Consider the following 25,813-nt stretch of genomic DNA (forward strand, 5'->3'; position numbering starts at 1 on the left):
GTCCTCCACTTTAAATCAAAGTTCAAAGTATCGATACCTATTAGCCCGTATTACATTGGGAGTTTCCCGATACACCCCTACAAAGGATACATTGGGATTTTGACGGGTTCAGGGGGTGGACTTAAACTGGCCCCTCTGAACAATATTTGAAAAAAAAATACCGATACAGCCCAATAAACCTCTACCGGCATATCAGGCATATCAATATTTTAAATCTTGTTTTAAGCCAAGCTACACAAGATAAGCCCTCACGCCATCTGCATGTGTTCATTAAGTTACAAGAGACATATATATATAGGCAAGACTGACTCAATTGTAACAAAAAGTACACATGGCAAGATAAACTGTACATGTAACTGACTCTATTTTACTTTATTCTTCTAACAATCTGTAGTTCTGTTCGAGCAGCCTTGCATTGAGAACATCTCCCTACTTCTATGCATTATTTCATGGAGAGATGTTCCCAATGCAAGGCTATGATGGCTGCTCGGGCTTTGCACCGACCGAATCCGATTTCTCTGTAGTTCCCTTCTTGAAGGCTTCACTTCCTGTGCTCGTCAAATGCTTTAACCCTTGATAAAGCACCTAATCAAGCAGCAGATCTTTTTCTTTTAGCTCTCTTTAATTTGTTCAGTTTCTTGTTGATTGCATGTAGATTATAAATGTTGAGAGAGAGAGAGAGAGAGAGAGAGAGAGGGGTGGAGGAGTTCCAAGCAAGCAGATTTTGATTTTCTCTCAACTGATGAGCCTGTCGAGGTTAGGCTTCAAAGAACTAGCCATGCCGGTTGAATCTCCCACGCACGTAACGCACCACACAGACACCCTGAATTTTATTGATAAAAATAAAACTCTAAAGAGAGGACATAAATTAGTAATTTTTAAGCGTAGATTTATGGTATACCGGAAAAAATTAAATCAAGAAAACATTACACATGGTGGAGTTCAGATATGTAGGAAGAAGGGATTCCAAGATGAGAATATTAGTGCTAACACTAAACATGGATGTAAGATGTAACCCCCTATGTAGTAAAAACATTGCACATCCAAATACAAATTATACAAAAAAAAAAAAAATTGCACATGAATTTTTACTAGCTATATAAAAAATTTTAACAGGCATGTAATTCTAATTCCAAATGACCGTAAGACGAAAACAAAAGGATGAACAGAGACGGTGCTTAAGAAGAGACTTACAATTTAACTATTTAGGATGAGAGAAACATGAGTCGGGAATGGTGCTTCCTGTACAGTGTGATGGAAAACACCTAAATCACATACAGCAGGTCATCGACACTAGATTATCATTCAGTTCATCACCAAGCTTATCAGCAGTTCCATTTGCCTTCCAGAAAACATGGTCCTTTATCAAGCTTATAAATTCAACCAGCAGTTCTTTGTTTCCTTTTCCAAGCCTAATTTGGAACAAGGCATCTCGAACCCAACATTTGAGCACTCCCAGTTTCCTTCAATGTAGGTACGGGCTTAAGACTAAAGCTGCAAAGACCAGGCAAGAATACAGACTATCATTCCATACAAACTTGAACCACAAATTTTATCCCTTGAGATTATTAAAACTATAGACAACTGATTTCATTAGAAAAATAGAATATACATCCTGGAGTGAATTCCAAATATGCAATTGATATTGAGTACTCGACTAGAAGGCCAAGTTAGACAACTAGATTATAGAAAAGAACCATTTCAGTAGAAGACAACATATGAATGTAATCTTAATAACCACTTGATCTTCTTGGAAGTTGGAACAGACAATATTGGGCCATGTTTGGGAGTGCTGAAAAATAAGTGCTTATTTGGACCAGGACCACACACTTAATGGTGTTTGGGAAATAAGCCCGAAATAAGTGCTTATTTTAAAAATAAGGGCTTATTTTAAAAATAAGGGCTTATTTTTTAAGCCCAAATTGTCAGCTTTTTTTAAGTGCTCATACAATAAGCACTTGTTCAATTTTTTTCTTCTAAAATTATCCCTATTTGAATTTTAAAATACCACTTACAAAACTGCCCTAGTTGAATTTTATAAAATCATTTTCATAAAAGTACTTCTGTAAAAGTAGTTTTAGAAAAGTGCTGTTGTAAAAGTTCTTCAATAAAAGTACTTTTATAAAAGTACTTCCATAAAAGCATTTTTATAAAAGTACTTCCATAAAAGCACTTTACACAAGTGCTTTCGCAAAAGTGTTTTCATAAAAGAACTTTCATAAAGTGCTCAAGTTAAAGTGCTTTCATAAAAATACTTTCATAAAATGCTTTTACAAAAGTACTTTTATTAAAGTGCTTTCATAAAAGTACTTTTATAAAAAATGCTTTTATATAAGTGTTTTTTATTAAAGTGCTTTCATAAATCACAAATGCATGCTTATTGGAGAAAAAGGCTACCAAATGCCCAATATGAAATAAGTGATTATTTTTTAAAATAAGCACTTCAAAAAGTTGGGCGCCAAATGTAAATATGTGCTTATTCGAATAAGCACTTGTTTTTAACATAAGCACTCCCAAACATGGTCTTAGATCGCAATGAGATCTATTTCCAATAAAGTAGAATATACTAAGGGCTCCTAATTCCAATGAAGTGGAACTTGAAGCCAAGATTTTACTTCAGTGCTATGGGAGCCTGCAGTACCTTCATAGAGAAGTTGTGGCACCAATCTAGTGATTATCCAATTGACACAGGAAGAAGCCTTTTGATAAAGGACCTTGTGGGCTGTTGATCACTGTCTTCATTGACACCCAGATCCTGCAGCAATCATTCATTGTTTGAGAACCACATAAAGAAACTAACTTGTTGAAGGGGAAAATGTCATAGTCCAACCTGATGGAGCCCATTCAATCTTCCCAAGGCCTGAAATCATTTGAGAAGAAGACTTAGGCTGGTCAGAGCATGTAACACCGCCATCCATCAGGCACTTATTGAAGAGGAAGTGGGATTCCTTTGCACAATTTCATCCAACTGATACTTGCATGGGAGGACTAGGAATATAGAGGCAAGCACCAGGACTAGGAATGTGGAGACATGAAACTGTGCAATTTAAAAGTGTGGGAGACTTGAATCATGATGATGCTAGATGGGAAACTCTTGTCAACTAGGGAAGCATAGCTGATAGCGCTATGGTGCTCTCTCCCTCAGATATGGCACCAAGTCATTGCCAAGGTTGATGCCTGATTTGAAATTCACAAGCTTCAAGTAATGGTTCAAATCCATGGTGTCCACCCTTCATACATGTTGCATAGATTATCTATGCTAGTAGCTTGCTTGAGAAGATAATCCACTTGCTCTGCAATACTAATTTCCCTGCAAAAGCAAGTATGAAACATGTCACTCTAAGATCCCCCACCATCTGAAACAAAAACTTAACCAGAAAGAAATCGTAGTACCTACTTATCAAAAAAAAAAAAAAAAGAAAAAAGAAAAGAAATCATAATACCTGCCATCTCTAATATCTTGACCATCTAGTTTCATGTCAACTTGCCTCAACACAGATAGGGCATAAGTGTTCTTACCTGCAGACAATTAAGAATTACAGAGAGATTAAAAAACCAGAATTATAAGCATTTTATTCTTGAAAGAAGGACAGAGAGTATATTGTAGAGAAGTAACTAAAAAAAGGGAATAAGGCATATTTACTATTTCCAGACCAAAATACCCTATGGAAAGAAGCCTCAATAAGAGTAGCATATCTGCAACACCACACTATACTTATAAACCTCTGAGGTCTTTTTTTTTTGTGACAATTCACACAGAATGGGACAAGGAAAGAATGGGCTCCTGTGCTGTTAAGAGGTACATGGAGTGTATACTGAAGATATATGTGCCAATAAATTCCTTGAGGAAACCTCAAACTTAAATAAGAGAAGATACTCTCATGTGGTTTGAGTTGTTTGGTGGCATTATGCTCTCAATATTTCCTCAACCAAAAATTTTGTTTCATGTTTCATAAACACATTACTGATTACAGCTACAATGAAAACAATTGGAAGGCAAAAGAAGGGAGCAATGAAAAAGATATAAGCCATAATTTGAAATGATAAGAGATCAGATACCCCTTGTCATCCGAATACCACCATCTGTATGGAGAAGAGAAGATTCATGATTCCCAGAACCCTTGGCCTGGTTTGATGTGGATGCTTCATCTTTGTCTCCCAAAATCACCTCCTCCGACTTTTCCTTGTCCAATGGATGTAAAGAGTCAATGTCAGGTGGAACTTCATCAGTTGATGGTGCCAAATTCCGCAGATGTTCAGTTGATTCATTAGGTATCAAATTGACAGATTTACCAACATTCCTGACTTCATCATACTTGGATTCTAACTGCACAAAAATTGACCTTTCCTGATAACCAGTACCAGATAAGGAAACAGCATTCAAATCATCTGCAGTTTCTCTACTGCTGAATCCATGTGAAGACAGTTCCATGACATTTCTCAGATCATTAGAGCTGTCAGGAAGACTTGATTCAGGTGATGCAATGCTAGAATTGGGGCTTTCACTATAGATACTATCAGGAGGAGAAACCCATCCATCATTTTGCAATGAAAATCCACCAACATCCAGAAACTCCGGGTTGCTGCTTTCATTAGCTCTGGAGAATATATCCCCCTCCTTGTCATCGAATACAGCAGCCTCACTTGTAAGGTCTGACCTCGACAACCCAATTTCTTGTGATCTCACAGCCTGACTTTCTCCTAATCCTTCTAGTGCCTGTTAAAGGTAAAAATAAAAGGAGAAAAAAAAAAGATATTTGTTAATCCTATCATTTGTGAAGAGAATGTGTTATGCATGCAAGTCTTCTTCTAAGAATAAAAAATAATTGGGTCCTTCTGAACTAAGTAGTGTTAATGCGGTAAATGACCTAGTTATTACTTGTCTGTATAACAGGAACCAGACAACTCCCCCTTCTCAAAATACACACAGGAGAAATAAGGAAAGAAAAAATTGGTAGTCCTATATTTTGTCCGAGACCCACAGTTATAAGGATAGGCCAAACCAGGTCTGTTGGATTGGTTTTACTCTGATAGATCTATGGAGAGAAAGGTGACAATATGAAAAATATGACACTCATGGACAGAAAGAAACTAAAAGAAACTTGAGATCTCTTTGGTCTGTGCTGAGTCCAAGAGGAGACCTATGGATAGGGGTGAGCATTATTCGGTTAAAACCAAAAAAACAAAAAAAAAAAATTCAGTTTTCAAAATAAAAAATTCGGTTAACTGAAAAAACCAAATTAACCAAAATTCATTATATAATATGTAATATGTAATATATAATATAAAACATATAATATATAATATGCTATATATTTATATATTAATAATTTAATATATTATATATAGTATATAATAATGAAATTCAGTTTCATAATATATATTATACGTTATAATATACAATATTTTATGCATGTTAATGAAATTCGGTTTTAACTGAAAACCAAACAGAAAATTTTGGTTTCAGTTATTTCAGTTTTCTTGTATTTTGGCTTATTCAGTTTGGTTTTTAATTGAATAAACCAAATGCTCAACCCTACCTATGGACAGAAAAGTCCAGATTGACAAAACTAGTGGACCATGAGAAAAACCTGTTTTGTGGAAAGGGAGTAGGAAAGTTAAAATGAATCAAGGATGATAGACTTTGGGCCAAGTAAATATTTTCTCTCACAAGCTGGCAAGAACTGTAATCATGTACTAAAACTATAAGCTGCAAAAATTTCAACTAGCATTTGAGGCAGAACTACTTATGTCAAACCCCACAAATTTCCTTTTAAGGATGTCATTACCTTATGGAGATTTCCAGCATGGAGACTTGCAGACCGTGCAAGATTCGTCAACATGGAATGAAGTTCCTTTACAGAAAAAGTAAGTGATGGCACTAATGGCTTTAAAGACTGACAAGCCTCCCGAAGTCTCAAACAGTATGACTGGTACATTGCTTGTCCATGAATAGGGGGGATCTCCATCTTGCTTTCTCTTTCCCTAGAAATAGCATCATTCATAGCAGCGACATCCTTAGATAGGATAGATTCAAGTGGGAGAAGGATTGTATTTGCCTGCCCAATGGTAAAATCAATTAGTTGAGCATTCATGGTTGTCGCTCAAAGAGAACAAGCTCAGTAATCCTCTGAAAAAAAAAAATATATATATATATATATATTGGAATGGTGAGTTCAGCATATAAATCTATTTTTAACAAGGACATGCAAATGATTCATATTAAGTCTTTAGATTGAAAAGTGACAGAAAACCTTTGAAAGATCTCCCATAAGATCACTATGTACTGCAGCAGCTTCCTTTCCCAGACCATGAACATCATGCAAACCCTCTGTTATTGCCAGAACCTACAAAAAGAAATATAATTATATTAGCAAAGAGTGTTGTCTAAGACCAGAAAATTTATTTGAGGCTGGGCATTTCTAATGACACAATGTGTGAAGACTCTCCTTTAAAATGAAGCCAAATCAATCAAGAAAATCAAAACCCATAGACTCTTAACTAGGGGTGCTCACAGTTCGGTTAGCTCAACCATGAGCAGATTTTTGAAACCGAACCAAATTAACCGATTAACTAGTTCAGTTTTTTGGTTGTCTATATTTATAACATATATTATAAAACCATATACAAAAATAATTGGTATAAATATATACCAATTATATTTAAGTTCTCCTTCCTCAACCCCGCCAAGGCCCAAGCTATCTTGGACCTCATTCTGATCTTCAAGTTCCACTTGCAACGTCTTAGTCTGAGGTTTTTTATCATAAACAAATGATCTTTATTCCTTAGGCCCTAGAGCTTCATTTTCTTATAAATAGATGATACCAAAGCATTGTAAATGTCTTTTATTATTGAATGAAATTTTTGCCTTTTGACTTTTAGTTCCATCATACTCTTCGATTTGTTTTCCACTAGCATCATTTTACATCAACTCTCAGCTTCATGGCAGATATTGGATTTTACCTGCTGAGTCAAAAGCCCAGGCCTGGCACAACCATACTGCCATCAAAAAATGATTTGACTAGCAAGCCTATCCTACAGATATGCATGTGCTCACACAAAAAATACACAAAATGCATGCACCATAGTAGTACAGAACCTTAAGCATACATATTTACACCCCCCCCCCGCCCAAGGAAACATAGCTTTTTCATGCACAACTTGCAAGCCTGTCCTACAAAATGGAGACACAAATGGTGGTTTCAACAAGCATAGGATTACTCCCCACCCCAAAAAAAGGAGTGAGAGAGAGAGAGAGGAAAGGGGAGAGGAGGGATGGAGCTTTATCATGCACCATACATCATATGGTACTTTACCTCTTCAAGCATGGAGCCACATTCAGAAGTCAAAGCAGTATGGCCTCTTGTGACACGACCAAAAGCAGACAGTGCCATGCTAGCTTCGTAGGCACAATCATGCATTGCTGCAAGTATCCCTTGAAGATCACCTGCAAAGGAAAAATGGAAGCTTTTCATGTACACATATTCATGTATATATGTGCATGCATCTATATTTGTACACTCATGATGCATATACAACTAAGAGTCTTCATTCAAGTCTAAACACTTGTATCCATACAGATACCTTCTATTTTATATTTTATGAAGCATATATACATATATACATACATACATAGATACATTACATATATTAAATGTATCTATGTATGCATACATGGGGGTTTATGAATATTCAACTAGAAAAGTTGGCATTTGACCTGAAGCTGACTTTGCTTTGACAGAGGCAATACAGAGTTCATTGGTGGCAGAAAACAAGCTACTGGCAGCAGCTTCCATGCTGCTCTGTGCCATCTTCCATTCTTGCTCAGCACCTGATAAGTGCAAGGAAAGAAAATGCATGATCACTAATATGTATTTCAGAATTGACAATAAGTAGATTATATCCAACTTTTTGGGCAAGTTAATGATTGCTATTTGAAGACTCACGTGTAAAAGAATGATAAGCAACATCCAATCTTGTTAGAGAAGTCATATATACTTGGTGCCATGTTCTGCCATCTCCAGTGGCCCTACCTGAGGAAATCTCCCCAGACATCTGGAGAATACCATCTCTAGATGCTTCAAATTCCAATACAGATGAACAGATTTTGATAATATCTGATGCTTGTTCTCGAGCAGCCCATAGCAACTGTCGGCGTCTCATTAGATGATCACGGAATTCAGGAGGAATTCCTGAGTTCTTGGATGATGTATTTCCAGTCCCAGGATTTGGACCAGCACAGGCCCACCCCATGGCTCTTTCAAGCTGCCCCTCTGCTGACACAGAGGTTCTCTCACAAACTTGCAGGCAATCCATAGACCTAGCTATTGATGACATAGCGGATTGTATACTTTCCAACAATTTAGGTCTGCTAAGGTTCAAAATCATGGGGTATAGTTTATCATCATATACAAGAAAATTCTGCAATTTGACCCTGTTTCTATGCAGATAGGGTAAGGAAGCATCATAGAGCCACTCCATCTGAACAATCTCTAGGCTTGCCTTGCGAATAGCTTCCTTGAGCTCAGTCACCTGCTTTTTCATAAGGGACACTGCTGATCTTGCAGCCCTAGCAGTCTCATGTGCATTACAGTATTCCTCAAGCATGACCTGCACCCTCTTCACAGCACCAATTTCTCTCTTTACTTGATCAGAATTAAGTTCCTTTGTTGCCTCAGAATGTTGCTTCAAATGCTCACATTCTTTCTCTAACTGAGCCAAAAGAGCAGGAGCAATTCGTTCTCTCAAGTAATGGCCTATGTGTTCTTGAAGCTGTCTTTCGAGCTTCTTCTTCAACACATTGAAAAGCTGATCAAATCCTAAATTTTGATCCACAGAAGAAGATATGTCATGTACGCATGAATCAAGAAAGGAGTCCATCATTCCAATTTTCCAAATAAAGAATGAATGATTGCTTAGTAAGCTGGAAAACTTCCAAATAGATTCTGATATAGAGTATCCAGAATTCATTAAATTTGCTAGATTAGAAGACCCATTTGAGTAGGTTGAATATCTACCAAATGTAGCCAGCACTTTATCAATAGATTCCAACTCAGAGAAGGGTTTCATTAATGTAGCCAGAAGGGCTTTACTCCTCAAAACATGCGAGTCCCTCCCTTGCTCAATACTAACCAGAGAAAGAAGGTGGTGTTCTGAAGAAACCAATGCACTTCTAATACCAGCTTCCCTCTTTAGAAGAGAAGAAGTCCGGATGTCCTTCTGATTCCATGTTTGATGTAGTTGGTCCAGTTGTGCCCTACAAGCTTCTTCTTCAGATGCAAGCTCCTCTGCCTCTTCCCATGAAAGGTGATCTCTACCCTTAACCGCAGCTTCCTCGAGAGCCAGTTGTTGTTCTGTAATGAGGCCAACCTTCACAAAGTAGTTCTGTTCAAGCTCCACTAAAGACGCCCTCTCCAGCTCAATCTCAACTAACCGTTCCAGTGCTGTATCGATGGATCCACGGATTTGTGAAAGGGATCCAAATGCATCCATTACTTCTGAATTATATGAAACAACTGACCTAATTATCTCTGGAAGAACAATTTCAGTCATTTGCACAATCAATATCTTAGATGAAAGTAAACTGGCCTGAAATATAGAAGCCCAAGTTCCTTCAGAAGAGTGTTTTGGATTGTCCAAATCTGCAAGAACATTAGATGAATTCATGCCAATATACTGACATAGTTCATTAACAAACTCTGCAACAAGCATGCATTTTTCTATTTGCTCTTCAAATTCCGAGAAAGTGGTTCCAAAATTAGAGGGAAGACCAACTTCAGTATGGCTCGAGCCCATTCCTTCACTGGAGTTACTCAAGATGTTGAGTACTTTAACTTTTACCTCATTATACATGGAACAAGCTGCTGCATGCAAAACTGACAACACCTTCACCTTCTTCTCTTCGAGCTCTCCTTGTAATCGGACATCCCTCGCCACCTCATGCTTAATTTGCCCCATTTGAATAAAAGATGCATCATCTTCTTTCCTTGAACAACCAGCAGATTGCATGTACTTTGTGAAAGCAGATAGAAGACGATCCTTGGATTTTGCTTCAGTCTCTGAACCAATGGAGTTTACCAGTTCAGAACACTCTTCTTCAATTTTCTCTATCTCCACTGCATATTTCTCCACTTTATGACACAACTCTTCATGTCTTTGTTGAATAGAATCAAGATCATCCCTTTGACCTTTTGAAATAAGATCAGCAGCCTGTCTTCTGGCAAGAGAGAGAATATCAGAAGATAGGGTATTCACTGACAATTGCAAGATTTGTGTCCAACCATGTAGTGGACTGGTTGAAATGTAATTCAGTGGTAGAATCCTTTGCAATGCTAAAGCATAGGCCTGGAGTGCTTTTATTGCACAAGAAAGTCCAGCATCCAGCTCAGCTATGAGCTGAGAAACATCCCTGTCTAAATCATGGCATTGTGCTTGTGTGGGCTCAGGAACAATAGTCAATGGAACACCAGCAACCAGAACAGCAGATATCAGTGATAAAGCCTCTTGCATGCTCCCCAGTTTCATGCATGCCTGGATTTCTGGAATTGAACCACTCCTTAAAGCATCAAGAACTCTTCCATGTTGCTCCATCCACATTGCCACTTCTTGTGTTTTCTCAATCGCCACAGCTTTTGCTTGAGCAAATTCATGAGCCTGTATTTCGAATGAGGCACATGTTTTCTCTGAATTAGAAGTTGCTTCAGCAACAATTGACTTCGCAGATGTTTCATGCAGAGCAAGGTTTGATCTCTCTTGGTCAGCTCGGTAGAAAAGGGCAGAAACAACCTCATATTGGTTTAGGACATCCATGAACCTCTGATGTGTGCATGTCCAAGTTAGACAAATTTCAACATGATTGTTGTTCAAAACTAGAAAACTTGTAGCACTCTATAGACAACAAAGTAGCCAATTAATACCTCTAAAGCAGACTCAGCAGCAGGTAAGGTGGCCAGTAAAAGATCATGATGCTCCTGGTCACAATTAGAGAAATCAAGCATCAAATAAATCTTGAATAAACTTCTTATCAGAAACACCAGTACTGGTTGGGCACAGAGTATTACAAAGATCTCATATCATTGTAAGTAAGGTTATGCAAAAGGTGAAGGATATAAATTCAATAAAAAGTGAAAGCTACTAGCACCGTGGTTTCCAAAAAGCTGAGGCATGGAGCACCAAGCCTCATGAACGTTCACATGCACAAAATCTATAGAAGATTAAAATTTTGTCAAAATTTCACATTTTATACCATGATCATTGGTAACTAGCACAAAATCTACAGAAACCTACTGTTTTGGTTAAATTGGAGGGAAGAGTTAGGAAAAACAGAATAACTAGGGAGGAAAACAGGGAGACAAGGATAAAATGAAGAATACAGAGAAAGAGATTAAGAAAGAAATTGGAAGAAGAAATTAAAACAGGATTTAGTTCAATGGTTCTCAAATTTCTAGTGAAACTTTGGCCCAAAATTTAACCATGAACCAGGTTGAACTAGTACCTACTTTTCTTGATGAAGAACTAGCACCTACTTCAAAACTGGAAATAATCCTTGCATAAACACACAAGTATGAAAGATTTCAAGGCAACAAGTACCTGTAAAGCAACACGAATTTCTTGCACTCGGGATGCAAATAAACTCAAGCTAACCGCCAATTCCATGCCCTTTCTTTCTTCACCACCAATTGCGGCTTCATCATGGCCATCTCCACGTGTCCACTCTACTAGTGGATCCCAAACAAATACTTCTAATAACATTATAATTACATCTTTGTTCTTCCTCAGAATATCAATAACTGCTTCACAGTTGGCTCTGAAGTTACCTTCAATTCCTGTCAAGCCTAAAGCTGCTTCAATCATCTGGGTCAGGCGGAAGGGGACAATCTCTGGAATTTTTAGTCTCTGCCCTTTATCAAAACATACATTGTAATCTATATGTACAACATCCCCACTGGAGAAATCCATGAGAATATTATCCAGATGCCTATCCCCTAGACCCAGAATGTGGCCTACCATGCTCATGGCTGCCACACTAGCAGAATACCTTCAAGCAGAGAAATACATACATATTTAGTGCAATAAACAGTAGGAAGGAAAAGGCATCTTACTACATAAGTAACAAAAACACAGATTTAGATCATCATGTAAGAGTTGGAATTCATGTAAATTTTCTGCCATTTAACAAACTAATAAAGCATATGCACAGACAAAATAATTCAAACTGGTACCAGACAACAAGTGCAAAGAAAACCATAAACCAAAGAAAATCCAAAACTTCAGTAATCAATTTGCCTGGACGCTTCAGACTTGCTAGATGTTTCATGTCTGTACTCTGTAGATCATCAAGGCAAATAATTTAGGACTAGTTTTGTTTTTTCTTTTTTGAAGGCAGAGTGTTGAATTATATTGCTCAAAGGGAGGGAGAGATTCCCTCTAAATATGTACAAGATGTGATCATATGGGTCTATACAACTATCAAAAGGTATACTACTTGTATAAAGTGTGATCAATGTTCACTCATTTACAAAATCCACAAAAGAATCCTCACCCATTGATTTAAGAACAGCTCTTTTTCATGCCTTTGAACTCCTGAACACTTGCTCACTTGACCAAGCACCTCTCAGTCCTCCCAATCAACCAATCAGGATCTGTCCCAGCTTGATTAAATACTCTACTATTATGCTCCAATCATATAGCCCAGGACAAGGCTCCAGGAACTAGCTGCCATAATTTCCTTCCCCTGCTACTAAAATGCCTTAGATGGCCAGGCTGCAATCAGAAAGGCCAGGTCTCTTGGCATGTCCATGACTACCCTGAAAATCTCTGAGAAGTGGCAACAAATACTGTAAGAGACTTGGCACCAGATACATCTTCAATTTCTGACTGGCATAAGGCACACCGACTAGTTTTCACTTTCAGCAATTGTCTTTTTTTATCAGTAGAAACTTTATTTTATTAATTAATTATATGTAAAAAACAGTACAACTTGATGACCAGAATGTCATCCCCAATAACATAAACTAGGTTACAAAGAAGCCCAGAACAATAGCTGCCTTGCTGCCCCTTGTTAAGCAAGGGGGTCAGCTAGCCCATTTGCACTCCTTAAACACTTGAATTCAGCATCTAAATCTCTTGCAATCCTTTCAACTTCCCTCTCCCCTGTATACATTTTTGAGAGTCCAAGGAATATGTCTATTATATCTCGCCCATGAGATAATCACTTATGAGTTCCCTTCCACATCCAACTCTCTGAAACCCAGTTGCTTTGCCAGCCAGAGACCATGTAGTAAAGCCAAGAATTCAACCTTCACAGAATTAGATGTACCAACTGGTCCTGAATAAAGAGCCAATATCCTGCCCTCCGAATTTCTGAGGGTCCCAACTGCCGCCAGAAAGAGAACATTGATTATGCAGCATGGCATAGTTCCCAAATATCTCCAGTTTGTAAGGTATGATGTCTGTTCTGGATATTCAGTTCTTTTTTTGTAAGATACTTGGGCAGGTAGTCTACTAGGATTGAGGGAGTTTGAGTTTGATTGTGTTTCTGAGTTGTTACTTTCCCTTGGCAATGTTTGTTTGGACCCCTTAAGTCTGATAGAAGGGTTTGGGACCCTGTTCCAAAAGGTTTTTTTACTTGTACCTCCTTTTTCAAATTTCTCTATTCTAATGTTGTTCCTTGGACTTTCCCTGTTAAAGAAGTTTGGACTCAGCCTATTCCCCTCAAAATTGTTGTCTTTTTGACAAAAGAAAGTGTATCATGGTAAGATTAAATACTTTGGACAACTTGCAAAAGAAAAGGCCTTTATGTGCTTATCCCTAAACTGGTGTTTTCTATGCAAAGACCATAGTGAGGACTGCTACCACTAACTGATTTCTTGTTCCTTTGTAGCGGCTCTATGGAATTAGATGTCTGTTTTGATTGGTTGTAAACTTGTAGGTGGAACCTGCCAATGGACATAAAATTGTTGTTTAGTCCATCTACCTTTGTTTGGTCCAGTGTTTTCATCTCTCATCATTGACTTGGCCAGTTGAATTGTTTGAACCGTCACCCTTTCAAGATTCCATGTGCAGTTTGCAAGAAACCTGCCACTTGGTCAAAAACCGTTCAACAAGGCGCCCTTGGAGGCTCGCCTCACCCAGTCGCCAAGCAGTTTTGTGAACTGGGTTATAAAATACTTTTATATTTTTTTATTTTTTGACATTATAATTATAAAATAGACATTATTAAACTAGAATATTCATTTTATGTGTTTATATACTAAATATCTAATTTCTTTTTATTATTTTCTTATTTTGTTAGGGTTTAATCAACGCAAACATTGCTAACTGCTGTATTGAACCCATGGCTCAAAGTATTGATACACCTCTGTGTATTGGCAGAGGTATATCGGTACTAATAACGATACTCCCCTATTTCTTTTTTATTTCTTTGGTTTTCACTTTCATTTTTAAATATATATATATATATTGAAAAAAAATGGGTCCCCGAAAACACCTATAAACAGGTACCGGGACCCCAAAGATACAATACAATATACTCGATACGGAGCGTATCATATCGAAATTTTGATCCTTGACTGAACCCTCAAAATTTTCAAAACTTGAACCAATAAGCAAGGGAAGAACTTAAAATTTTGTCTAGCCAACACATTTTCTTCTTCCACCTTTTCTTTTCTTCTTTCCTATAACAAAAGTAGGGGTTCAAATGGTTACGAAACCTAGGAAACTACCCTAGGATATATGGTTTTACTTAAAAAAAAAAATCCATCGCCTAGGCGACTAGGCAACAAGGCACCCCCTATCGCCTAGCCTCGCCTTAGCGCCTTGAAAACTATGGTTCGACCTGGTTAGATGAAGCAATGACCCGTTCAACCTGGTCACCGGGTCACAGATTGCACACTTAATATGTGTCCCAAGGTGACATAGGTGCCTTGTCCCACTATTTTTGCGAAAAAACCCTTTTTGAGCCTTGAATTGCAATTTTTAGCATTTTTTTGCAAATAAAAATTTAAAAACTAAATTAAAAATATAGATTAAATAATAAAATAATATTTGTATATACAAATATTACATCTAAAATAATATTTACACATATATGTATATATATATATACATATGTTGATGTGGTACAGTCTAACCCGTCGAACTAGTGACCCGTGACTCGGATGCAAAAATGATTCAACCTCTAGGTCGATTTTTAAAACATTGGTTTATCCAACAAAACGAGAATCATGTGGAGATGTTTCAATCTTTTAGGGCAGCTACCTTGTAGACTATCTTGGAAGAAAGGAATGCTAGAATCTTCCAAGAGAAGGAGAGAGAGCATTTTCAGTAGTGAACAAGTGTATTTTAAATAGGGCTATCCATTGGATGAAGACCCTAGATTCCTTTAATTCCTTTTCTTTTGACGACATTTGGAGAAGCTACTCTATAGTAGTTAATACTTCTTTTAAGAAAAGCTGAACTTTAGCAGTTTGGACACCACCTCTGGAAGGGTTCACTAAACCAAATTTTGATGGGAACAGTCAAGGCAGTCCAAGGCTCTTAGGCATAGGAGGGGGGTTTTGAGAAATGAGGATAGTAACATCATATCCTTGTTTTTTCAGGCCCAATGGGAATAGGTGATTCTACAAGGGCTGAGTTATTAGTTGCAGTATAAGGGATTCAGATTGCCGACCAACTTGGGGTGGAGAATCTACTAAATTGAAGGGGACTCTAGGGTGATTGTGGGCTGGTTGTTGGACACAGAGTATGTCCTTTGGTGTTATAGGGATCTTATAAAAAAAGTTAAATGGTTAACAAGGCACATGACAATTAGAGTCCAATGGATGGGTAGGTCGGCAAATTCTTTGCTGATTTTCTTACTATACAAGGGTCTTCTCGGGAAGTGCTATTTGGGCAGCTTATCTTTCTTTTTTGACTATATGTAACCTTCGTTTTTAGGAGAGGTCGCACCTCGTCCCTCTCCAAGAGATGCTTGTAAAAGTTTTTTCTCCGATGTTTTCAAAATCGGACCAGACCAGACAGTCGGACTGGAAAAACTGGGAACCGATCAGGTCTCCGGTTCCGATTATACTACGAATCACTTTTTTTCAAAAAAACGCTGAAAAAGTAAGAAAACCGCTGACCCAGACAGTCAAACCGCCAAACCGTTTGACCGGGCAGCGGTTCACGGTTTACTGAACTGTGAACACTTAACAAGAGCAGATCAAGAGATGGGGGAGGGATTGAAATGAGAACAGTTTTCAGATCTCAGTTCTGAGATCAGTGAGAACAGTTTTCATTCTTTCCCTTTCCTCTCTCTTTTCTTTCTTCCCTTTCCTTTCTTTCTTTCTTTCTTTCTTTCCTTTCCTTTCCTTTCCTTTCCTTTCTTTTTTTCTTTCCTTTTCTTTCTTCCCTTTCCTTTCTCTCTTTTCTTTCCTTTACCAGCCAATAGCTTACAACTACCTCTTCTCCCTATTTGTATTTCTTCCCAACCTGTGACCTAAATGCTAATTCAATGGTCAAGATATACCTTGACCGTTTTGACCCGCTCGACCAGGATGGTCGAACCGTTGACCCAGAAACCGGTGGCCAAAGCGGTTCGGCTTCCGGGTCAAAACCTTGTTTTTCTCTTTGCTTAATGAAATTATTATTCAATTATCTAAAAAACAATGATTATGCAGCTACTTGCCTTGGTTTCTATGCAGGTCATAAAGCTAAGTCAAATATTTTAGTAGTATCATATCATACAAGGTTAATAATTATAAATAGCAGTTGTATTTTAATTTTTAAATTCAATCAATGAGTCAAGACACTTAAAGGACATCGAAAATTCTCAAAATCTAAATATCTTTTACCTTTTTAGTTTTTACTTGAACACATGCATGGCACATATGACATACCTTACACTAGTAACTAAAAATGTTTCCAATACCTTCCAGTGTTGTCAGATCAGATGCAGATCGAACCCAGCAGTTGAGCCAGCAAATTGGTAACCCAGTGAGCTTTCTTGGCCCATGTTTTTGACAGTTTTTTTATAGGCCAAACAATCTAACCACCAATTAAATGAACCAGTAAAACCATGATCCAGTGAGATTTCCGGTTTTACATGCAATCCAGTTATAACAACAATGGCTTATTCTTTACAAGGAAAGTTCAATTGACCATCCAACATCTATAAAGCATCAATATTGAATTGAAGGTTGAAATTCAAAACTTTGAAACAAAGAAAGGAAATGCATCCTTTCAATGCTCGTAGGAATTAGTCATTTTGGAACTTGGTAACACAGAAAAGATAGAAGAGAATTGCAAGTAAAAATGTTTAAGGCATAAGGTACCTCTTTAGTTTCGAGCTGAAGGCTTTGAATCCTTCACTAGCACACCAAAGTTCTTGATGAAGAAGTTGTCTAGGAGTCTCCTTCATTAGATCCAGAAGAACTTTCCTCTTGACTTCATGGGGCCAGTCTCTCCGTGAGATTACTCTCCGTATACCTTTCTCTTTGAGTGCTGGTATAATTTTTCCATAAAACATATCGCTTGGCCGAGGAACAGGTGGTGGAACTGTGTTATTTGTATTGCCAGGACCCATTGCTGAGAGTTGTGCCAGCTGGACACGGTTCTGCCAAGACTTGAAAACACTATATATGCTTATTACATTGTCAACCCACTGGATAAGACCAGCCCGACCACTGATTGGTGTCACAGAATAATAACGAATAGCAAGAGAACGGCTACGAGTATCAGGGGATGAATGCAAAAAACCATTAATTGCCTGCAACAGCTGCATAATTCTGGCATCGAGTCGCAGATCCTCTCGTCCTTTCAAGAGATATGTATACTTTTGACCATCAGAGCCCAGAATCACAAGCCTCTTAGGTTTTGTCTTGGTAGATAAAATAATCACTTGTTCTGAGAAAGAAGCAATTGTTACAATTCTCTGGAGATCAGTGGCAAAACCACCATCAGATTCAGGCATAGTAATTTGCTTCTCAAGGCCTGGCATGGGTGCCTCAGAAGATGATAATAGAGCCAGCCGTGGAGCAACATCACCCAAAGAAATCGATGATTTCCTCTGATAAGTTGCTAAAGATGCTGCAATAGCATCAAAAGGTCGCCATACATCACCAAGAGATGCTGCAGATACTGGAGGGGTCTTAAATGTTAAAATTGCAGATTTCAGTTGTTCCCCATACTCCTTATGGAACCAGATTTCATGTGGTGTTTCAGGTTTTCGAGAAGTTGAAGCCAGACGGCGCTCCAAGGCCACAACAATGGGGGCCATCATCGCTGAGTATTTTGCAGCATTTATCTTGTTCTTCTCACTATGACTTAGAGTGGCATTTTGTGAAATCCGTGAAGCTTCCTCTTTTAGCATATTTATCCGCCTCATTACATCTGATTTGAGGAAAAGAAAAAGGCATAGAAATGTTATTAAAGAAATAAAGCTAGAACTAGGTCAAACATGCCATAATCACAAACATCACTGTTATTTTGAGAACTTAAAGCAACCACTACAGTTAAAAGACCAAATTAAAATTTTTAATATTTGTAAACAGATCATATGGAACCATGAAAAAAGCGCATTGTCAACAGAAATAAAATTTAGGGTGTTGTAGTCTGAGAGAACCAAGTATACCTGTGTGAAGATCTTGAAGAGTGCTAAGCCACAATTCCTCCCACAAAACAGTTACATTCCCCAACTCATTTATTATAAGGTGGACATCTTGAATTAATTTTGGGTAAAGCTTCGTCTGCATTCAACATCCAATAAAACAGCAAATTCAGGTTTAGAAAAATAAATAATTTCTCAAATTGATTATGATATTCTGTTTTTTTTTTTTGTTGGCAATTAAGCAGAACTTATATTAATGAAAAAAGAGGGAAGGACAGAACAACCCCATTACTGAAAGAGCTATAATAAGCTTTCAACTAATGTGCACCATATACAAAATCAGTTCCTCCTAAGAAGCAAAAATAATGGATTCCCACTCATTACAGAAATTAGAGTACCGAAGCCCTTCAAAGTCCTTTAATACTGAAGCTCATGAGAAGATTGTTCTTTCAAAAATCCCTATCAACCTATGGTTTTTACACTATTTCCCTTCAAACATCCTGTTATTTTTCTCTTTCCAACTGTGACAACATATGGCAATAGGGATTAGGTTCCATAGCTTTCAAAAGTGTCCTTTAATATTTGTATTGTTTAAAGGGGAATTGGAGAAGGAATTTATTTTTTTTTCTTTTTTGATCAGCTTGGGGAAGGAATGTAATTGAGACAATGGAAACAAAAAAAAAGGTTAAAACAAAAGGACATAAGGCCAAACATTAAGGCATTTCCACTCCATAGCAACTTCAGAGGGTGCAAAATGATTAATTAAATGAGAAAGTCTCCATGGTCCTATTCCCTGCCAGATCACCTAATATGAGACATTGCTTGAATTTCTCTAAACAATAACCCTAACCCTCAAAGAACAGCTAAGGCTTAGAATTTGTCTAAATCACCAAATGTAACTAATTCAGTGAAAATATAAAAAGACATGATGTGGGATGGTTAAATGAATGTAACCTTTTATCAATTACATTCAAGGAAGACATGATGTGACATTGCTTGAATTTCTCTAAACAATAACCTTAACCCTCAAAGAACAGTTAAGACTTAGAATTTGTCTAAATCACCAAATGTAACTAATTCAGTGAAAATATAAAGACATGATGTGGGATGGTTAAATGAATGTAACCTTTTATCAATTACATTCAAGGAAGACATGATGTGACATTGCTTGAATTTCTCTAAACAATGACCTTAACCCTCAAAGAACAGTTAAGACTTAGAATTTGTCTAAATCACCAAATGTAACTAATTCAGTGAAAATATAAAGACATGATGTGGGATGGTTAAATGAATGTAACCTTTTATCAATTACATTCAAGGAAGAACCACGTTCATCAATCATCAGTAATAAGGTAAAAGTGGAAATTTTGGTATATGCATCTTCCAACTACAGTGTTGTGCTTATTCACTCTTAAGAGCATGAGACCGGAGAAACTGGCCCCACTATCTCATCAAATACACCATCAAGTCCATTTGTAGGCTATCCCAACAACAACAATAATAGTAATAACAATAGTTATAGATGTCAGCTTTCTACCATAGTTGTCAAGGTGGTGCCTAGGCGTGTAGGCGCTTTTTGGGTCTCGCCTCGTCCAAAATCCAAACGCCATATGATACATACATATGCTTTATACGTATATATAACCTGTTGTAAGTTTTGCATATTTAATATTTTTTTATATTTTAAGTCTATAATATAAGCATAGACATGATGAACCGAATCATTATTTTTATTTGTTTCATACGATAATAAGTTTTTTTATTAATTTCTTATCTTGTTAAGGTTTCTGATAGATAACACATTCAAAGATGAGTTTGAGAGATATGATATTTGAAGATGAGTTAGAAAAATATCCTCATCAGGGTTTCAACTTCCAAGTTGTATGTCTTTGAAGAAGAAAGGGAAATCGATTGCAGAATGTAGCTCCGGTCCTTTTTTCTTTTTTGGAACAAAAACAGGGGCTCTGGCCCTTCTTTTTTTTTTTTTTGTAACAAAAACAGGAGCTTCGCCCCTTCTTCTCTCCTCCTCCTCTTCTAGAACAAAAAACAGGGGTCTACCCCTTCGTTTTCTTCTTCTGGAGACTGGAAGAAAGATTCTTCTTCATCATTTTTTTTGAACTAAAACAGGGGCTCCTCCCCTTCTTGTCCATCATTTATGAGGTTTTTATTTATTTTTATCAGTAAACATGTATTTTATTAAAATTCAGATTGTAAGCAGTTTATACAACTTGGTGATGGGACTGTTGATCCCCTTTAATCACTCTATTCTATCCCTCATTACAGTGCAGCCCAAAATAATTGCTGTCTCAATGCCCCCTGTTTTGCTAAACCATCAGCTAGCCCATTTGCACTTCTTCGGACCCATTTAAATTCAGCCTCAACCTCCTTTGCAATCTTCTCCACTTCCCTAATCACATGTTTAAACGTCCACGGGGTATGGCTGTTGTTTGCTGCCCATGAAATTACTACTTTTGAGTCCCCTTCCACTTCAACGTGTCTGCATCCTAGCTGTTTGGCTAGCGTTAACCCTTGTAGTAATGCTAATAGCTAATAGTTCAGCCTTCAGCGAGTTTCCAATGCCAATCGGTCTTGAGAACATACCCAATATCCTCCTTTCAGAGTTTCTTAAAACTCCTCCTATTCCTGAGATGCCCGGATTTCCAAAGGAGCACCCATCAAAATTCAGCTTTACTTTATTGCCTTCTAGTGGTTTCCACTCCAGCCTTACTTTATCTCTTACTCTCGAAGACTGCTACTTCGGACCATGTTCTTAGAATGTTTGTGACTAAGAAGACTTGAAAGCTATCCAAGGGTTTTACCCAATAAGCTACTTTTACCTTGATACTATCAATCACTTCCTCTATTGTTCTACTTTTTTTCCAAGAAAATTCTGTTGTTCCTCTCTTCCCATATTACCCAGCAAATTGCTGCCTTTGTTGCTTTCCACATTACCATTCCTCTTTTTTTTTCGCTGTCTCAAGAACTCATGGTTGAAGAGTCCTACCACATCTTGAGGGGGAACCCACCTGCAGCCAAAGAGAGTACAAAAGAATTCCCAAATTCGATGCACAAAAGAACAAGATATCATTAAATGAGAAAGGGTCTCTCACCACTTTCCTTACACAATGAACACATATGAGAAGAAAGGCAAATATATGGCCTTCTTTTCTGCAGTATATCACAAGTGTTTACCTTACCAAGGAATATTTCCCAGTAGAAGGCTTGGATCTTCGGGGGAATAGGCTTGCACCAAATTTCTTTCACAAGGAAAACCCCACCTAGAAGGTTGGGGGAAGCGTACTTTGAAGAAAGAGGAGCAAAAAAAGAGGTCGTTTGGGGAGCCTATTCAAATTCTAGAATCTTCCAACGAAGGGTCCAAGTGGATTTTCCCTAGGAGGTCCAGCAACCGGATTAAAGACTCACACTCATTTTCCCTTGGTCCCCTTCTAAAGCCTAAATTCCAGTTCACACCGTTTGAACACGATGTTCCCAACAAGGATATAGCTTCCCTCCTTGGGGTTAGATAACGCAAAGAGATCAGGAAATTGGTCTTTTAGTGGGGTTTCCCCTACCCATAGATCTTCCCAAAACAAAATTTTATTACCTTTGTAATCATTCATGGAGAGTGGGAGACGAGAGAGAGAGAGAGAGAGAGAAAGAGAAGAAGAGGGAGATACGATTGAGAAGAAAAAAAGATACTACTAGCTGCCGCCAGTTCTCTACTTATATTAATTTAATAAAAAGAATAGAAATTACAAGTATGCCCCTGGCGGCACACCCTAAAACCAAACTAATAAGAAAAAAAACAAGTACCTAACTGATAGTATCTTAAGAAGTCAGCCTACTAACAGCAACTATAAAGTAACAATTAAATAAGCCTTACAACACTCCCCCTCAAGTTGGGCTGAATATGTCTATCATGCCCAGCTTGTCACATAACTCATTGTGAAATGAGTATAGAAGCCCCTCTATGAGGACATCAGCAAGTTGTTCCTTGGAGTTGACATAAGGGATGCAAATTTCCCTTTTTTCCAATTTTTCCCTTATGAAGTGTTTGTCCACCTCAATGTGCTTGGTCCTCTCATGTAGGATAGGGTTGTTGGCGATGTTTATTGCAGCCTTGTTGTCACAGTAAAGAGACATAGGACTATGAATAACAACTCCAAGCTCCCCTAGAAGATTCTTTAGCCAAAGGACTTCAGCCACCCCATGTGCCATAGCTCTATATTCAGCTTCAGTGCTTGACCTCGCTACCACACTTTGTTTCTTGCTCTTCCAGGTCACTAGATTTCCTCCCACAAATGTGCAATACCCACTTGTGGACTTTTTGTCATTCACAGCTCCTGCCCAATCAGCATCTGTAAAGACTTCCACCTTTAGGTGATTGTGTTTACTGAATAGTAGACCTGTTCCGGGATATTTCTTCAAGTAATCTTTCAGAGGTTCACCAACACAATCACCTAACTTGTGGTCAACATCCATGGGAGTATTTGTCGGCCTTGCACCTAATTTGCCTGTATCCTGTAATAAATCAAGGGTGTATTTCCTTTTAGAGATAAAGATACCATTTTCTGAGCAGGCAACTTCAATCCCAAGGAAATACTTCAGGGGACCTAGATCTTTCACTTCAAATTTAGATGCAAGGAATTGTTTCAATTTTTGTATCTCTGAGCTCCAACTTCCTGTAATGATGATATCATCCACATACACTATCAATACAACAACCTGTTCCTGACATCTCTTCACAAAGAGTGTATGATCAGACTAACATTGTTTGAAGCCCATCTGTTGAACCGCCATGTGAAACTTACTGAACCAGGCTCTGGGAGACTGTTTTAAGCCATAAAGAGACTTTCGCAGCTTGTACACCTTATTTTCACTTCCCTTGGCATAGAATCCAGGGGGCTGAACCATGTATACTTCCTCCTCTAAGTCACCATTCAAAAAAGCATTCTTTATGTGCAGTTGATGCAATTCCCAGTCAAAATTAGCAGCTAAGGACAGGAGAACCCTAATTGAGTTCATATTAGCTGCTGGAGCAAAAGTTTCATCATAGTCAACCCCGTATACTTGTGTGTACCCTTTGGCTACTAATCTTGCTTTGTACCTTTCAACTGTTCCGTCTGCCTTGTGCTTAACCGTAGACACCCATTTACACCCCACGGGGTATTTCCCCTTTGGAAGATCCACCAATTCCCAAGTTTGATTTTTGTGAAGAGCATTAATCTCCTCCTTCATGGCATCTATCCATTTAGGGTATTTTAAGGCTTCTACAACATTTCTGGGAACAGGGATGCAATCAACTACAGATAAGAAGGCTCGGTATGAGGGGGAAATGTGATCATAGGAGACAAAATGGCTAATGGGATGTTTGGTAGTGCATGACCTGACTCCCTTTCGTTGAGCAATAGGAATGTCAAGGTCATCCACAGTAGGAGTATGGTTAGGGAGTGCACTTACCTCATAGGAGTCTAACGGTGTCGGTTGCTCAGTGTTTGGCTGCTCCACATCTCTACCACATCGCTGATCTCTACGGCGTGTACGTTGGAAGACACGAAAGGGGGCAAGGTCCAGAATAGAAGGAAGAGATACCTGAACCTGCTTCTCCTCTTCCACACTACTACTCTCCCCCTAAGGAGAAGTAGGGAAGAATGGCTCAAACTCAAAAAAGGACACATCCACAGACACAAAAAACTTACAACTAACGGTTACCTCGAGATGGATACAAGTCATGGACAAAGGCACGACAACCAAAGACTCTCATGGGAATGGAAAATGAAGGAGACTGAGGGTACAATAACTTATGTGGGGCCATGTAGTTCAGCACTTTGGAGGGCATACGATTGATGACATAAGCAGCTGCAAGTATAGCATCCACCCAAAACCTTTTTGGAACATTCATATGTAGCATTATCCCGCGAGCTACCTCAAGGAAGTGTCTATTTTTCCTTTCAGAAACACCATTTTGTTGTGGTGTTCTGGCGCATGAGCTCCTATGAATAGACCCGTGGGAGACAAAGAACTCATTAAGCTCCCCATGGAAGTATTCTTTTGCATTGTCAGATTGGAAGATCTGTATTTCAACATGGAACTGCGTAAATACCATCCTCTGGAAGTCTTTCACAATCTTTGGAACTTTGTCTCTACTACGCATAGGAATTACCCATGTATAGCGAGAGTAATCATCGATCAATGCGATAAAGTACTTATATTCGCCCTCAGAGATTACATTGGTAGGCCCCCATACATCAGAATACACAACATGAAAAGGAACATTTGATCTTTCATTACTTGAGTGAAAAGTTGTTCTACATTGTTTGCTCAACTGACACGTTTGACACTGGAACTCTAACACTGAACATGACTTAAATAAAACCGAAAACAAAGACTTTATTATTTCGAAAGAAACATGACCTAAACGACTATGCCACAAAAAAAAATTGATTCTTATTTGACTGACTATGTGACTCTGAGGATGACACCGAGAGATCGGCTTTGTTGTCGAGAATGTAGAGACCATCCACTAGGCTCCCTCTACCAATCGTCCTCCCAGAAGTTAGGTCCTAAAAAACACGAGTCAGCAAAAAATGTTACACTACAGTTTAAAGAGCTTGTAATGCTACTAAGTGAAAGCAAATTTATAGGAAGTTGAGGGACATGCAATACACAATCCAGATTAAAGCCATGTGGAAGAGATATTGATCATTGGCCTGCAATGGAGGAAAAAGAACCATCTGCAAGTCTCACTCTATCCCTTCCTGACAAAAGGCTACAAGTCTGAAACAAGTTCAACTTACCAGTCATGTGGTTGGAGGCCCCTGAGTCAATGATCCAAGGGGAATCCGTGGGAGTAACATGGAATGCAGAAGCCATATTACCTGGAGTAAATGCAAATGAAGTAGAGGGAGTACCAGTGATTGAGCTGTCCATTTGTCGCAAAGCCCTACCATAAGATTCCAGGTGCTCTCTAAAGGAATTCATTATCTCTTCCTTGGGGTCAGACTTATTAGGGTGGTCCCGGGTACTACTGGCAACCTGAGTTTCTTGGGTTGCCACATGTGCTGCATTCTGTGTTGTGTTCACCTTCTTCTAACCTTGACTTTTACCATGTTCTTGATTCTTCGCTGCCCACTTGGGTTTCCTGTGGATGTCCCAACAAGTGTCATGTGTATGTCGTGAACGCCGACAGCGGGTACAGAACAGCTTATCTTTATCATCAGTCTTCTT

At 38.3% G+C, this 25,813-nt stretch overlaps 1 protein-coding gene across 1 annotated transcript in view; it reads right to left on the reverse strand.

The window, feature by feature from the left end:
- Window positions 1-949: 949 nt before the first annotated feature.
- The window catches only part of LOC148851046 (uncharacterized), a 35,199-nt gene continuing 10,335 nt past the window's right edge, over window positions 950-25,813 (reverse strand). The window contains exons 4-17 of the mRNA XM_088947139.1: window positions 18,611-18,725; window positions 17,313-18,369; window positions 11,590-12,037; window positions 10,917-10,970; window positions 7,947-10,815; window positions 7,718-7,831; window positions 7,317-7,447; window positions 6,255-6,347; window positions 5,790-6,059; window positions 4,060-4,717; window positions 3,444-3,519; window positions 2,831-3,310; window positions 2,642-2,755; window positions 950-1,494 (exon numbers count right to left, since the gene is read on the reverse strand). Of these exons, the coding sequence (XP_088803265.1) occupies window positions 3,211-3,310; window positions 3,444-3,519; window positions 4,060-4,717; window positions 5,790-6,059; window positions 6,255-6,347; window positions 7,317-7,447; window positions 7,718-7,831; window positions 7,947-10,815; window positions 10,917-10,970; window positions 11,590-12,037; window positions 17,313-18,369; window positions 18,611-18,725 (5,985 nt within the window). The 3' untranslated portion in view covers window positions 950-1,494; window positions 2,642-2,755; window positions 2,831-3,210. The remainder of the gene's footprint in view (window positions 1,495-2,641; window positions 2,756-2,830; window positions 3,311-3,443; window positions 3,520-4,059; window positions 4,718-5,789; window positions 6,060-6,254; window positions 6,348-7,316; window positions 7,448-7,717; window positions 7,832-7,946; window positions 10,816-10,916; window positions 10,971-11,589; window positions 12,038-17,312; window positions 18,370-18,610; window positions 18,726-25,813) is intronic.

The sequence above is a fragment of the Nelumbo lutea genome, chromosome 5 (assembly GCF_056320005.1).
Source record: "Nelumbo lutea isolate HS-2025 chromosome 5, American lotus-T2T, whole genome shotgun sequence".
In the NCBI taxonomy this organism is placed as follows: domain Eukaryota; kingdom Viridiplantae; phylum Streptophyta; class Magnoliopsida; order Proteales; family Nelumbonaceae; genus Nelumbo; species Nelumbo lutea.